This window comes from Stegostoma tigrinum, chromosome 4, assembly GCF_030684315.1.
Source record: "Stegostoma tigrinum isolate sSteTig4 chromosome 4, sSteTig4.hap1, whole genome shotgun sequence".
NCBI classification, from domain to species: Eukaryota; Metazoa; Chordata; class Chondrichthyes; order Orectolobiformes; family Stegostomatidae; genus Stegostoma; species Stegostoma tigrinum.
This window is the reverse complement of record NC_081357.1, coordinates 105,670,096-105,686,012: the sequence shown is the minus strand read 5'-3', so window position 1 is coordinate 105,686,012 and position 15,917 is coordinate 105,670,096. Positions and strand designations below refer to the sequence as shown.

The window sequence follows — 15,917 nt, the reverse complement described above, 5'->3', positions numbered from 1 at the left end:
TTTGTGTTAGAGTGATATTGCAACTGGGTCCACAATGGGGCGTGGTTTTCACATGGGAATGAGGCCAAATAAAAACATTCTCCTCAACCGGAGATACTAAGAACTGCCGATGCTGGAGGAACACAGTAGGCTACGCAGCATCTCCTCTGATGCGGCCTGGCCTACTGCGTTCCTCCAGCTCCACACTCTGTAATCTTATTGTCCTTAACCCACAACAGGAACTCTTGACCCTGTCTGCACTTTATATTAATACCCAGTCTGCACACAGATAATTTGTTACCCATGATATGTGTAACAATTCTTGCATTTCTAATTTATTTACAAACTGGTTTTTCTACATTTCTAATTTAAGCAATGTCATTACAACTTTTTCTTGTTCCCTGGCTCTGCCAAAGAGATTGTGTTCTTAACCTCAGTAAGACATTCTCTCTCGCCAGCACTGCAAAGCTGTCCTCAATCAATATTGCACTCCTCTCACTTTTCCAAACATTCAGTATGTTATTCAAGAATATTTAATACCCAGCTGAGCCTTTTCTGAGCAAGGTCTCTGCTCCCACCTCAGCATTATAATTCCATCTGGCCATCTGTACCTTGCAATTCACCAATCTTAATGCCTATACTCCACCCATTAATATACGTGTACTATCACCCTATTTCAAACATTATGTTCCCTCCTACATTGAACCAAGCCAATATTGTTATAATTCCAGCTGACAAATAATATTGCACAAGTCAGATCTTAGTATGAGGCCTGGCAAGATAGACCATAAGTTTTATTTTTTCTTTTTGCTCACCATGGAAGTCAGTCACTGAAAATATTCACAACGGGCTTCCAATGTACTTACAACAAAGCAATATATAAGTTTATTACACAAGTTTTTTAAAAAAATACTATATTAAACAAAACCTATTTGTAACACTCATTGTGAATAGCAGAAAGAATCTCAACGATGATCTTACTGATATTCAAACCTCAGTGAAGGGTTACCACTCATTCAATACTAAAGCCCCACACTCAGCTTGACTACTGTATTCAGTTTTCTTTTCAGAAAGTCCTCTGCATTCACTTGATGCAATCCTTTTGAATGAATATGTCTCCATGAGATGTAAACTCTGGGATGTTATTGATGGTAAGTTTGGGATTCTGGTTTTTAAGTTAGTAATTGGTAGGTTTTCTGAGTCTGAAGTTTACTAATTAACTTGTATTACTGCAACTGTGGTAGCTACAGAAAGCTTGTGTAACTTTTTTAAAAATAATTTTTGAAATGTATCTCTGGATAGATACTAAAAGGATGTTTCCTCTTGTGAGATAATCTAGAGCTGGTATTTACAGTTTATAAATAAGGGGCTAAAAATGACAAGGATTTAAGACAGAGATCAGGATTTTTTTGCCTCTTTGGTATTAATAAATGATCTGGAGGAAGGTATAGATGGTCTGATTAGCAAGTTTGCAGATGACACTAAGATTGGTGGAGTAGCAGATAATGAAGGGGACTGTCTGAGAATGCAGCAGAATATAGACACATTGGAGAGTTGTCAGAGAAATGGCAGATGGAGTTCAATCCAGACAAACGCAAGGTGATGCATTTTGGAAGATCCAATTCATGTGCAAACTATATGGTAAATAGAAAAGCCCTGGGGAAAATTGATGCACAGAGAAATCTGGGTGTTCATGTCCATTGTACCCTGAAGGTGGCAATGCCGGTCGATAGAGTGGTCAAGAAGGCATATGGCATGCTTTCATTTACTGGACAGGGTATTGAGTATGAGTGTTGGCAGGACATGTTACAGTTGCATAGGACTATGATTCAACCATATTTGGAATACTGTGTACAGTTCTGGTCGCCACATTACCAAAAGGATATGGATGCTTTGGAGAGGGTGCAGAGGAGGTTCACGAGGATGTTGCCTGGTGTGGAGAGCACTAGTTATGAAGAGAGGTTAACCAGATTAGGATTATTTACATTCGAAAGATGGAGGTTGAGGGGGGAACCTGATTGAGGTCAACAAAATCATGACAGGTATAGACAGGGTGGATAGCAAAAAGCATTTTCTCAGAGTGGGTGACTCAGTTACTAGGGTTCACAATTTCAAGGTGAGAGGGGAAAGGTTTAGGGGAGATATGCGTCGAAAGTTCTTCACGCAGAGGGTGGTGCGTGCCTGGAACACGCTGCCATCTGGGGTGGTGGAGGCAGGCACGATAGCGTCATTTAAGATGTATCTAGACAGATACATGAATGGACAGGGAGCAGAGGGATACAGATCTTTGGAAAATAGGTGACAGGTTTAGATAGCGGATCTGGATCAGCACAGGCTTGGAGGGCTGAAGGGCCTGTTCCTGTGTTATCATTTTCCCTGTTCTTCGTATTCCCTCCCTGAAAAAGCAGTGGCTGCAGAAACTTTATGAATATTTTTTATGACAGAGGAAAATGTATTCTTCATTACCAAATGGACAAAAGATTATCAGGGATGTAGAGTTGAGGTTGAACTCAGATCATCCAAGATCTTACTGAAAAAATGTTGAAGCAGGCTTGCAGACCGACTGGCCTACTCTTGTTCTTTGATCGTATGTACACGTTGAGTTGGCATTTCTCAGTCCAACGTGCCTTCTCCTCCCCCCCTATAAAAAAAGACAACCCGAGTTGTTTGAATGGCTGTGTTTATCGTTAACACCACTGCTTGGTAGTTCGGTCACTGTGCACACGTTAGAACAGTTACATCTCTACTAAATGACAGAATGGCAATTGTGTGGAATAAAGACAGTACCAACCATATAATTACACTGCATATTGGTGCTGTTTCAAAGTAACACCTAAGCAGTCATCCAAGATAGTTAGCCCTCAGCCTAACATGTATGTTGTCAATAAATGCTGGATGAGCTAATGATGCTCACATCCCGTGGCTAATAAAGTACAAGAACAGTAGTGAAAATGTAACTGTAACCCTAGGAACACAAGCAGTCAAGCTTTGACTGCATTTGAGAGAGAAATATTAGTGCTGTCTTTAACTGTTTCACAGCTGCCTTTCTCATTTCCTAGCATTAGGTTGACAGGGCTTTTTGGCTAAATCACATCTTCCCTCCAAATAAAAACGTATACTCACATCCTCACATATACTTCAATAAACACCAAATCTGTAGCTGAATTAGCTCTGATTAAATCAGAATTCTGTGCATTCCATGCGGAGCATTAGAAAGAAACCCATTTAAGTATGGGTCTGTGCGAGTGGCATCATCCAAACATGAATAGATATAATCTGGTGATGGGATGACACTGTGCAGGTAGTAGCAGTGTAGCCATCCCTGTTGGCCATTTTAGCATTGTGTGTTGCCCATCGGAACCTGAATTAGGTTCAGGTTAAGAAAATCAGTGCACATTCTCAACTTTTCTCTATCAATTTAAGATGTGCTTTTGAACTTCAATTCTTCCCATTCTTTTGAACATTGAGCATAAAATTGGGGAACATGTGAAATAAAGACACCTAAACTGGCAAAAAGACAGGAGCTTTGATGATGCTTGATAATCCAGCTCACAGTTATCAAAATGCTAATTCAAGAAAGCATTTAATGAATTCTGGAGTTTTTCCATTCTGAACTTCAAAGCGTCAGCCTTGTGTCAATTGGTAGTACTCTTGCCTCAGAAAAGATGTTGATGGCTTTAAGCCACATACTGTATTGGAGACCATAGAGGATATAATTTTGGGGATTGCAGCACACACTGACTCCCTCTGTCCTTTCTAGTTGTTTAATATTTCATCTTTTCTTAAGACACTCAAATGTGTTGTTTTCTCTTAGCTTCTTCCCATCACTCAAATCAGTTTTGGTTGATATTTCAACAGTTAATGTCCCGATTACAGTACATATTCTGTTCCTGTGAGCCACTCACAATTTTACTAATGACTGTGATCATGTTCCTACATTTTCTTCAGTATAGCTCTGGTTTATTCTCTTTGCATCACATGAAAACAAACAAAATAGTAAGTAGAGTAGATCATTGGCCCTTTGAGCCTGCCCTACCATTTAATATGATTCAAGGCTGATCATCCTCCTGTGTACCCTGTTCCCACTTGTGCCCAATACCCTTTGATCACTTAATTCCAAGAAATTCATGCATCTCCTTCATGAAAACTTCCAATATTGTGGCGCTAACCATTTTCTGTTGTAGAGAATTCCACAGACTTATCACTACCTTCCTTCCTCAGTTTTATCCTATCCAGTCCTGTTAGAATTTTATAGCTTTGTGAAATATCTCAATATATTTCTATGCAACTGGCCTTCTCTATTGTCTACCACAGTATCTCCTTTATGGCTTTTCGTCCTATCATTGCCCACACCAGCTCATTATCACAGTTAGAGCATGTGCCAGGAGCCTCAGGAACAAATACACAATGTGGATAGAAAACATCTGTTCCCCTTTGTTAAAGGGCCTATAAAAGGGGACATAATTTTACTGAGAATAGTAGGAGGCATATAGACAATGTAAGGAGAAAATGTTTCCACCCAGAGGATAATGGGAATCTGAAATGCACTGCCTGGGAGGATAGTTGAGCCAGGAAATATCACGATCTTTGAGGGACTATTGGACCTTGAAATGTCATAACATTCAAGGCTATGGGCCAAGTGCTGGAAAGTGGTACAAGTGTAGATTTACAGCAGTTTTTGCCAGACCAGACTCGTGAGTTAAAAAGACCTCTCCTATACTGCATTATTCTGTGTCTTATTGGATATGCACAAGATAGTCAACAGTATAATGTTAATGAAGCAGAAACTATATTTAGAAATAAGTTTCAACAAAAGGGCAAGTGAATGCAAGTTGCACAGAATTATGCAGAACAGCAGCATAAAAAGGTCATTTGGCTCAACGAACCATGTTGGCATATATGCTCTTCCTATCTTTCTTCACTCAGTTCTATCAGCAAGCCCTTGATTCTTTTCTCCCTCCTATGCTCATGTGACATCCCCTTAAAACATATGGTAAAACAAAAAAAAAGACAATTAACTACTTAAATCTGGAGGTTCTGCTCACAATTGGTGATCAAATATATGGAGGTGAAGGGAAAAACCTGGCAATCATTTAGGAGGTAAATAGTTCTCATCATGGGGGGAAACTAGACCGATGATCTAAAACGTGCAGAATTGATTTCCTTATTGATTTGTGATGCTTGGTTATCAACAGTATAATGCTGTAAGTGTAATTATTTCAGCACACTTATTAGTTCAAAAACTGTTCACTGTACATCTATTGTTTGAATTTAATCTCAAATTTTCCGGCCATTGGTTACAACACAGATGAATTGTTGCAGTATTGCCTTTGCAGCCTTAGTACAAAAGTGAATCCAGTTTGAATTATCGCTCCGTTAGCTCAAATTACATTTATTCATGGTAGGCCCTGACCAAAATAAAATCTCAAATGCTGTCCTTTTTTTGTGTACAAACCTAGTACTGAACCATTCTCCATAATGGGTAATTTCCAGATTCCTTACAGACATAAATTTGTTGGAGCCTGAGATTTCACATAAACTACCCCAGCACCCTGCACGAATTAATTAACACCGCTGAACCAGTTCTCTATTCTGAATTACACAATATAACCAAATCTTTGTAATAATTACAAAGTTGAATATGCTACTTCAGTTCCCAGTAATAGAGTCCATTTGGCTGAGGAGTCATCCCAGATACAAAACTTTAACTCTGTTTGTCTTTCTCAAAGATGCTGCCAGACCTGCTGAGTATTTCCAGCTTCTCGGTTTGATTCTGGTTCAAGTTAGTTCTCTACTTACGGGGAACTGCATAATTTTACAACAGGTCATCATTACATTTTAACAGTCATGCTCATCCATGCAGTCCATTCATGGAACTCAATATATACAACTATTTGGTGACAGTATCAAAGACAAAAAAAACTCAAGATCATGTTCATATCAAGAGTCAAGTGTTACTATATGGGGTCCTCCTTTCACACCTTTCCTTGTTTGCCTGACATACCTATCAATTTGGATGATACAGAAATAAATATTTTTTCTTACTTGACAACTAGATGGCAACATTTTTCTACTTTTAAAGATATGCACACGACATTAAAAATCTAAAAATCTACTGCCTTGCTGCATATCTATAAACAGATAATGAAGCAAAATTAAATCTTTGACAGATTCCAGATGGAAAGTAATTTACAAGAGAAGCTTGAGTATATCCCTAATAACTTATAATTTCATATTTAAATTGTAAATAGAAGCAGAGTAATTTGAGCATTTATTCATTCCATATGGAGCAAAGATAGAAAAATAGATAAGCCAATATTATATTTTAGTCATTTAAAATTTATTTAAGCAACAGGTGTACACAAATTGTAATGCTTAAAAATGCTGTAAAAGAAAACATTAGAACGAATATGCGTGCAAGTTGATGATATGATAAACGTTGTAAACATAGTCTATTAAAACAAATGTGCTTTAAAAAAATTGAACATCACAATGAACCAACCTGCATTAAAAGGTGATTTTTGTTTTAATTACTTAAGAAACTATGATTAATCACATTGGCATCGCACCATTTGAATTATCCTGAAAATGTGTAAAAACATTGATAATACTTTCCATTAGCTCACTGTTGTGCTCTTGGGGAAAGAAATTCAGGATATGTAATATGCCAGTGATAATACCTAAAAATTATTATAAATATTTTACTTTGTCTGAATTGTGTTTGAGGTAAGTAAAATTAAGAGCAGGTTTAACTATTCAGCATTCATAAGCACTATTTCAATAGCAGGTGCACCCAAATTGTACACTTAGGAATTATAAACTTTGAGCAAGATTAAAAACTTTGGATTTGTACACTTGAATAGTGGGTTTTACTGTACATACCGCATGTAGGCAAACAAAACAGTTTGAGAAATCACAGGGAAAATTTATTCTAGCTCTCTTGATCCACTAGAGGGAATACCAGCTTTTCCATAGGCAAATCCAGTTGCAAGTTACAATGATGCATTTCTAATATGCCTGTACTAAGACTGTCATCAGTATCAGTCTTGAGAATGAACCAGTCAGTTACAGGCAAAAGGCACATGCTTTCTGTAAATACAGTAAACGGCACATCAAGGCTTCACATAGTTAAGAAAACAGTTCACAATTACGAAGCAACTCAATTACTAAATGAACAAGCAGTAGATTCTTAATCGTTTATCCACACAAAGGTCAACATATACAGTAATCCACTTCATTTTCCAGTGCTTCATCTTTGTGGTTTTCAATGTTAGATGATGATATTCAAGGTGCTGTATAAATACAACTGAAGACAGTTCCAGCCCAACAATTTATGTACATTTAGTACATATGCACATCAGCTGAAATACTGCAGTAATTATATTATTTTATAAAAATCACCATCAGTTCACAAAACTAAGCAGTCAGCAACTAAAATTAAGCACATTACCCATCTTTCATAACTATACTTATATTTGCATTGTTTTGCCCTGCACAGATAAACCATGCCTCACAGCAATTTCATTGGATTGGAACAGTTCTTGAAAATGTGATTTTTAATGATACGACAGAGTTAGAGCAGTACAGAGAATGATGACCCACTGATTTAACTCTCAGTATTTGAAAGATCAATGCTATAAGCTTGTTCTAAAAAAAATCTTTAAATACAAACCGAAATGCAGTGATGTCTTCTGAAAACAATTCGAACAATTCAACATATAGCAACAAAATAGCAGACTCTATGTAAATGAGTGTGGTAATAAATCACTTCACGCCCTCCCCAAAACAGTACAGCCTGTAGCTATACATAGCATCAAATAAAGCACATTTCCCTTCTCAACAAATTTAATACCACACCATTTGAATTCTTTAAACAGCCTACAATAATTTGTTCAACTGCACAGAAACACATCAGGGCTCTAAAACTACACTTAGCAGGTAAAATATTGCCACTAAATTACAGCTATACTGAACAGATACATTACCGGAATATGTTCATTTCAGTCATTAAGGCAAATGTTTTTCATTAGAGTATAAAATTTCTTCAACTGCAATTTTGAAATCCCATTTTATAGGCAACTTCCAAAAAATGCTGTACAAGCAATTACATTAGGATTATTCTAAATAATTAGAACTTGCATCAAAGGATGGAAATTTAGGGTCTAATGTTAACCCATAACCAACCCACTAATGTTCCATAAATCCATGTCTTCATATAAATTTTCCTTCCAGATTCTGTCAGCAGCATGGGGACTGTCAGACCACCAAGGAAGAGCAGGGATGGAAGCGTCCTCATTAGGCTCAACTGTGATTTGTGGCCTTCTCCAGGAAATTTGTATCGTTTCTGCTCATCTTCTGACTCATAAAATTCTGTTAACAACCTGTCAAGAGGATTGGAAAACAAAGGAACATTCAGGTCACATAATAATCTAAGTGGTTAGAAATGAGCTTAAAAGTACCAGTAGCTCTTCCAAAACTCCAAGCTAAAAGTTAGAAGTTGGAATTCAGAAATACCTCCAATGAAAGGTTTAAACTGGATTCCCCCTGTGAATTGATGCGGATAAGTCCATAACCTAGATTAGTCCTGAGAACAAAATAACTTTTCAGGGAATTAAGATCGAGGCCACTGTTCAGTTGTTAATTTTCTTCATTTTTCCGTAAAGCAAAACTTTAGCAAAACTAATTTCAAGTAGTAATTGATGACAATATTACAACATATTGGCTATCTACCTACACTGGTGTAAACTTAATTTTGTAGCATTATATGAAGTAATATAGGGGGTCCCCAATTTACAAACATTTTATTTATGAATGTGATCTCTTATAGGGGTGTTATTTTAAAGACCCAACATACGAACATTTCCTCAACTTATGAACTGCTGCTTTATGTTTCCCTGCATGGTGTTTCAACTTGTGTACGAATTAACTTGCGAATGGACCCCAGAACGGAACCCATTTGCAACCCAGGAACTGCCTGTGCATTGCAATTGTAAGGAGGTTTTTGATAGTTCAAGACACAGATGATATTGTCTGTTGTAAGGGAAACTAAAGTTCAATGCCTCTTCAGACTCATATACTTGCAAATCTTCTTCCAGGAGTTAGAAGACAATGAAAAAATCCTGAGTTCTGTAAATTGTAAAGATTGGTAAGGATGAGCAAAATAGTGTAACATTTAAAATGGTGTCCAACAGAGGCACTCAAGTTACTGAGGAGCTTAAAACAAAATGAAAACATATCTTAAAGCCACATCGATTTAAAAAAAAAAGCAGTGATCGTGGAAATAAGGCCATTAATTAAGGATTAGACAGAAAAGCAGTAGTCAACAATACAGGGGTGTGGAAATGGGAAATAATTATTTTGCTTTGTTATCTATTAGAGAGTTAGCACAAGTAGGAATAATATTGAATGATGAGATGAACAGTGAGATAGGTGAAAACAAATCAGTGGATGCCCTGAATAAACTAAATAAAGTAGAAAAGGATAATGCCTGCAGTCCAAGGCGATTACATCCATATATGTGAGAGTAAACTACAGAATAGGTAACAGAGGTATTATTACACAAATTTAAACAAAATGTGTTTGACTAACTTTATTGGATTTCTCAACGTTAACAGAGAATAGATAACAGTAATGCAGTAGATATAATTTATTTGAATTGTCTTCAAAAGGGGCCCCATAATAGACCCTGTAAAGTGATTCAACTGATGTGAAGTCACATGAAAAGTGATAAAATGGAGCGGTAGCTGGCTTCAATGCAGAAAGCAGGTAGTGGGAATCAAAGTAGTTGTTCAGACTGGCAAAATGTCAAAACGAGCGTTTAAGAATCAGTGCTGAAATCACTGCTGTTCAAAACTTACATTCACGATTTGGAATCAAACATAACATCAGAATTTGCAGATGACACATTGGCCTGGGTGGGCATGGGATGGAATAGTCAATCCCATGGAAGGCTGCAATAAGGACATGATTTTCCTATTCTGCAAATTAAATCATGTTCAATGCAGTGAAAAAGTACACATTGGTGAGAAGAATAGGGAACTCACATTACTTACAAAGTGCAAGTCTAGATGGGGTGAAGAAACAAAAAAAAGCACAATAAACAAGCATAGTAATCTCTAGCTTGGATTCTTCAGCATCTGCAGTTCCCATTATCACAGTAATCTCTAAAGGTTGAGGTTAGGATGGCTATAAAAATATCAAACAAGCACAGAGATTCTTTTATGGAGAGATAAAATTAAATTTTGCAAATTAAGCTAAAACTGTATTAAGACATTCGTTAGAATGCAGAATTTAGTTCTATTATGAAAGGATACAGAGACATTAGAAGGCTACTGTGACACAGTAGCTGTAACCCTACCTTTACGTCAAATGCCAAGTCCCAACTATTCTAGAGATGTCTTTTTCAGGGTGATCAAAAATGCCCAGAATTGCAATTGTTCACCTGTTCTGAAATTGTGCCATTGCATGTCTGAACAAGTTAGTCAAAATAATTTTACTGTATAATTATAGGGGCAGGGAAAATTTAGAAGGATAATGATCAGAAAGGCGAGTCCTTCTTAAGAAAAATGGTTGAGAAGTGACCTAATAGATGTCCGTCAAAGTATGAAGGTCATATGGCCTGTGTTAGAATATTTTTTTAAACATTCTGAACATCAGTACTTTGTGCTTTTAATTCTGAATTCCATCATTTGCAGTAATTATCATTCAAATGTTTCACTGAAATTTTAATTCTATAAAAAGCTTATTATTGCACACACTCATCATCTAAAACATATTATTCAATTGCAATCTCAGTTTCTAAATACAAAGTGGGTACAGGGGTATTCTACCCACTCCCCTAAACTTTCGAGCCAGAAGCCTGGGTTCAAGCCTCACCTGCTCCAGATGTGTCTCATAACAGGTAATTTAGTCTGAACAAGTAAACTGAAACCATCTAGAATCATACAGCACAGGAGATCACCATTCAATAAGACATGTTATTGCTGGCTTTTGAGGGCAAGAAATTCAGGTAGTTCCACTCCCCAATGCTTTCTCCATAACCCTGCAGACAAATGACTGATTTATTGTCACATGTACCAAAATACAGTGAACAGCTTTGTTTATGAGTGGTCGAGGCAGATCACAGCAAGCAAAAGATATACAGATCAAGACTTAGCGGCATATAGGTACATTACACGTTACATTATTTGTTTCAACAGTCTGATAATGGCTGGAAAAAAAAATCATCTGGCTCTCTTTCGAAAGCCATGTTTGACTCTGCTTCCACCTTACTCTCAGGCAGTACGTTTGAAGGTCCTAACCAGTTCTGCACAATTTTTTGTTTCCCTCATGTTGCTTTTGTTTCTTTTAATCATTCATTTGAAACTTCTGCCCTCTGGTTTTTGGTCCTTCTGCCATTGGGAAGGGTTGTTCCCTATTTACTCTGTCCAGAGTCCTCATTATTTCGAGCATCTCTATCAAACCCCCTCTTAACCTTCTCTTTTTTAAAGAGAACTTAGTTTCTCGAATCAATCCACATAATTGAAGTTTCTCATCCTTGGAAGCAATTTTGCAAATTTTTTTGCCACCACCCCATGCCTTTAAATCCTTTCTAAAATGTGATACCCATAATTTGTCACAATATTCCAAGATACCAAAAAAGTCAATTCAATGCAAAAACATAATCATGGAAAAAAGACAATGTGTTTAAACACCCTTATGAACAAAGGAGGATGCAGAAAATTGAATTCATATTTGAGATGTCTACATCTAAGATGATGCCTTCAAAAGAAAAAGTGGTACAACATCTTCCACCATGACTGTATTTCATTGCGATATTTAAATAGATCTGCAACACCCTAATCACAGTTCTTTATTGAAAAGTTGTTACATTATCTGGTCTGTCCCCTTGCTCCGTCTTACTGCCCTCTGCCCATCTTGGTTGTATTTGGAGAAATTTAAAGTAATCCCTACTCATTAGCAGCATGTAAGTTATTTGTAATCACAGGATTTTGGAGGTCTCATAAAACACTAGGTTGAAGCCAACATAATTTTGGTAGAGAAATAAAGTAAGTAGGGATTTGTTAAGTAATATTTAAATGAGCCTGAATGATTTTAAAAATGTTGTTACTGACTTGTCCTTGATTTCAAAGCGTTCATGTAACCACCTCTTCAGGAAAATAGCCTCCTCTGGAACTTCTTTCACATCCACACGCTCAAAGAAAATGTGTATTCTCGGACACTCTCTGCACAAGAATTCTGTGAATCCAAGAAACAATTAACTGTAAATAGAAAATAACAAAAGCATTAACATAGCTATTTGTGTTAACTGTACAAAAATATAATTTTGCAAAAATATAATTTTGGCCAAGATAAGTAGTTCAAATGGTTTAGAAGGTCTGTGAAAGGAATGTTTGTGTTAATTTCTAAAGTAGTATTTTACCGATGCTTTCTTTTCGGAGCTCATTTTCAAATATGCTCCAAAGAATAAAACAAAAGAAAATTAAGACAAAGCAGTCCTCACTATTTTCATCTGATCATTTTGAAATATAATGATGGACAGATCAAGAACTTTCAACTTCATGACCCTTCAAATCCAAACTGACTGAAAGAAATAAGAAAAACATGTGCATCATCAACTGCATCAGTTACGTATTATTACATGGCATAAGAACCAGGAATGGGTAAGACAGATACCTCTATTCCCAGGATCTATAAATATTTATAATTCAACTGAAATCATCAACACTACTGAACAGAATTGCAAAAATATTTCCAGAGGTCTCTGTCATAGATTTCTAGACCTGAAACAAGTACATAAGACACAGAAGCAGAAATAGACTAGCCAGTGAATCTGCTCCGCCATTCAATGAGATCGTGACTGATAACTCAAAAGTCCACTTCCCTCCCATTTACCCAAAAACCCTCAAGTCTTCATGATAATAAAAACTATACCCAAACAATGCAAATCACCTATTCAAAAACTCCACTCATTGCAATGGCATTAAACGATATACCCTTAAAAAAAACTGATTAAAATACTGCACAATGTCATTTTCTATCAATTCAATGTAATTCTCTTTTCACAAGTTTATTCCATTTTGAATCAGAAATAGAATCATGTGATACAGAAGAGATCCTTTGGCCCACCAAGTCTGTACCGCCATAGCCTTGAACAGTATGACATTTCAAGTGCTTATCTAGTACTTTTTAAAAGGTTGAAAGGTTACGCCGCAACTACCCCCCTAGGCAATATATTCCAGACTACCACCACCCAATGGGCAAAAAGATTTTTCTTCAAATCCCCTCCCAGTCCTCCTGCCTTTGACCTTAAAATTATGCTTTGTTATCGACACTTTGACTAAGAGTAGGACTACGTTATCATGACTTGATAACATAGATCTGACTAAAATAATGTATTTTCACATATATTTGGACAAGTCTGAAGGTCACTTCTATGCAGATTTATTAAGTAAATCCTGGATCTCCCACTAATGGCAAGAAGAGTGTACCTACACCAAATGGACTGTATTGAATCAAGGAAGTAGCTCACCACCACCGTCTCAAAGGCAACTCGGGATAGGCAATAAAAGCTAGCACAGCCAGCAATGCCCACACCCAATGAATGAATTTCACAAAAAGGGACATGCAGGGAACACATCAAGCTTCAAGGATTCATGAATGTCAACTGAACTGACAGATGTGTGCTCTCATTTGACTACAGCTGACAGCACTGGCTACACCTCCTGACCACTTCCTGGCTGTAACAATAAGGACTTGCACACAATACATGAAATATTAGCAACTCTCTGTAATAATTTAAATGAAATGAACATTCTTTGTGGCTGCAAGAATTCTATAGTGTCGGCAACGCAATTATTTAAATATTAAAAATTAGTCTCACTGAAAGCTATACACCAGACTCTAAACACCATAACAGTTGATAAAATTACTAATTTGTGAATTTCACAGAATCTGAGAAATATTCAATTCAGAAGGCCACTCAATTTTCATGCCTGTGCTGACTCTGTGGAAGAGCAGTGCTGCTCTGTGCCACATTCCAGCACTTTATCCTTAACCCTGAAAGTTCTTTACACTTACATACTTGCCCATTTCCTTAAAAAATTATTTGTAGAATTAGCTGTCTCTACCTTTTCATATGCAACATTCCAGGTTGTGATGTTTGAGAGAAAAAAAATGGTTTCTCATTTCCCATCCAGATCTTTTGCCAATAATTTTACATCCATGACCTCTGGTTATTGATCTATTTGCCACAGGGTAGTTTATCTCCATCTACTCTATCAAAACCTCAGTCTTCAAAGCCTCTAATAAATGTCACCCTATGGTCAGTGTACTTTCCTGAATTAGAATGTTGTAGATTTCCAGCGTCATTCCAGGACTAGAGTACAAAAATTAAGGTGGGAACTTCACTGCAAGACTGAAACTGTGCCACGCTGTCGTTGCGTTTTGATCAGACATTATATTGAGGTCACATTTGCTACTCAGGTGTAAAAAAAGACAATGGAGCTATTTCAAGGAATAGGGAAATTTTTGCCAGTGAATTGGCCAAAACATATTCCTAAATTATCACAAAAACAAATTCTTTTTCAGCATATTGCTTTGGTCGATGCAATGTTACAACAGTGGCTGAACATTGAAAGTATTCACTGACTGCAAATATTTTGATATGGACTGTTTATCAAAGGCATTATATAAATTCAAGGCTTTAACATTTAACTCAATTTCCTTTCTTCCAAGGAATAATCAAAACTCTTCCAGCCTCGCCTCACTAAGAAGCATCTCATATCCATTGTTATTTCCTGGGAACATCCTGTGTCCCTTAAGGTGAAGTGTGGTATCTAGAATTGCCTATGACTGTTCAGCTATAATCAAATTAGTGATTTACACAATTCTAGCATAATTTCCCTGCCTTTATAATCTTTCTCTATTCATAAAAATAAGCAATCCACATGCTTTTAAAAACCCTTCTTACCTTGCTGTGTCACATTTAAGGAGGTATGTGTTTGGACACCAAAGTCACTTTGCTAATCTAGATTTTCCAAAGTCTCACTCTACATTATATACTATTTTGACGCTCTATTTAGTGGCTGTTTTTATTCTTCATTTTGGGGCAAGAGGAAGGTGCTATTAAGTGTTCTGGAGACAGGAGGATCTGCAGCTCTCAGTTAACATTGACACCATTACAGTGCAAGTAGGTCACGAGAAAATTATTCACATGATGTTTATTGTTTACAGACAATGACTTTGGAGGTGATCATTTTCAGCAATTCCTTTTTTAGCTTCCTTTTTAAATCACAATGCAACTTTCAGTGAATTATTTCCAAGTTGTTTTGGTGCTATAAAGTGTAGCATCAAATGATGAGTGTAGCAAAGAGCACTAACAATATTTTCCAAAAGAGTGTAAATACAACATAAATCATGCAGGGAAGGTGAAGTATTATTTCTGTGAACAGGCTGAACATTAGTTATATTTACTCACCTAGTTGGAAGATTATATAATCTGACAAAAAATAATAAAATTACTTATTTAAAAATTGGATTCCTCAAGAATAACAGTTGTTCCATTTTTTTAAAAAATGCATTTAAGGATAATTGCACTCTAGTGGTAGGAATAATCAGGATAGTCTCAAGCCTGATGGCTAGTCTTTTGTTGATTATAGCTAACCAGTGATCAGGATAAACAATTTACCTCAGTCCTTGTTGTCTCCCAAATATATGCCCATCTTTCCTGTAACTTGGACAGCTCTAACGAGGTTCCCATTCTTGCTATAACACAAAAATACAACTGTGATCTTGAAACTGTATTCTTTTGAATTATTCTTTATCATTTTCAGACTTCGATGTGGTTTACTGCAATTTCTCCAATCTCTCTCATGGTTCAGCCGAGTAGGGCTTTCTATTTAGTTGTAGCCAATCAATTTCCTACCAAAGCTTTCTTG

General features: G+C 36.7%; 1 protein-coding gene across 3 annotated transcripts in view; it reads right to left on the bottom strand.

Moving 5' to 3' along the window:
* Positions 1-6,321: 6,321 nt before the first annotated feature.
* The window catches only part of agpat5 (1-acylglycerol-3-phosphate O-acyltransferase 5 (lysophosphatidic acid acyltransferase, epsilon)), a 99,427-nt gene continuing 89,831 nt past the window's right edge, over positions 6,322-15,917 (bottom strand). For 2 of the 3 annotated variants that reach the window (XM_048530447.2, XM_059645584.1), the window contains 2 exons: positions 12,093-12,216; positions 6,322-8,360 (listed from right to left, as the gene is read on the bottom strand). In XM_048530447.2, the coding sequence (XP_048386404.1) occupies positions 8,135-8,360; positions 12,093-12,216 (350 nt within the window). In that variant the 3' untranslated portion in view covers positions 6,322-8,134. Of the gene's footprint in view, positions 8,361-12,092; positions 12,217-15,667; positions 15,745-15,917 lie in introns of all 3 variants that reach the window. The other variant, XR_007247510.2, reaches the window with a different exon arrangement.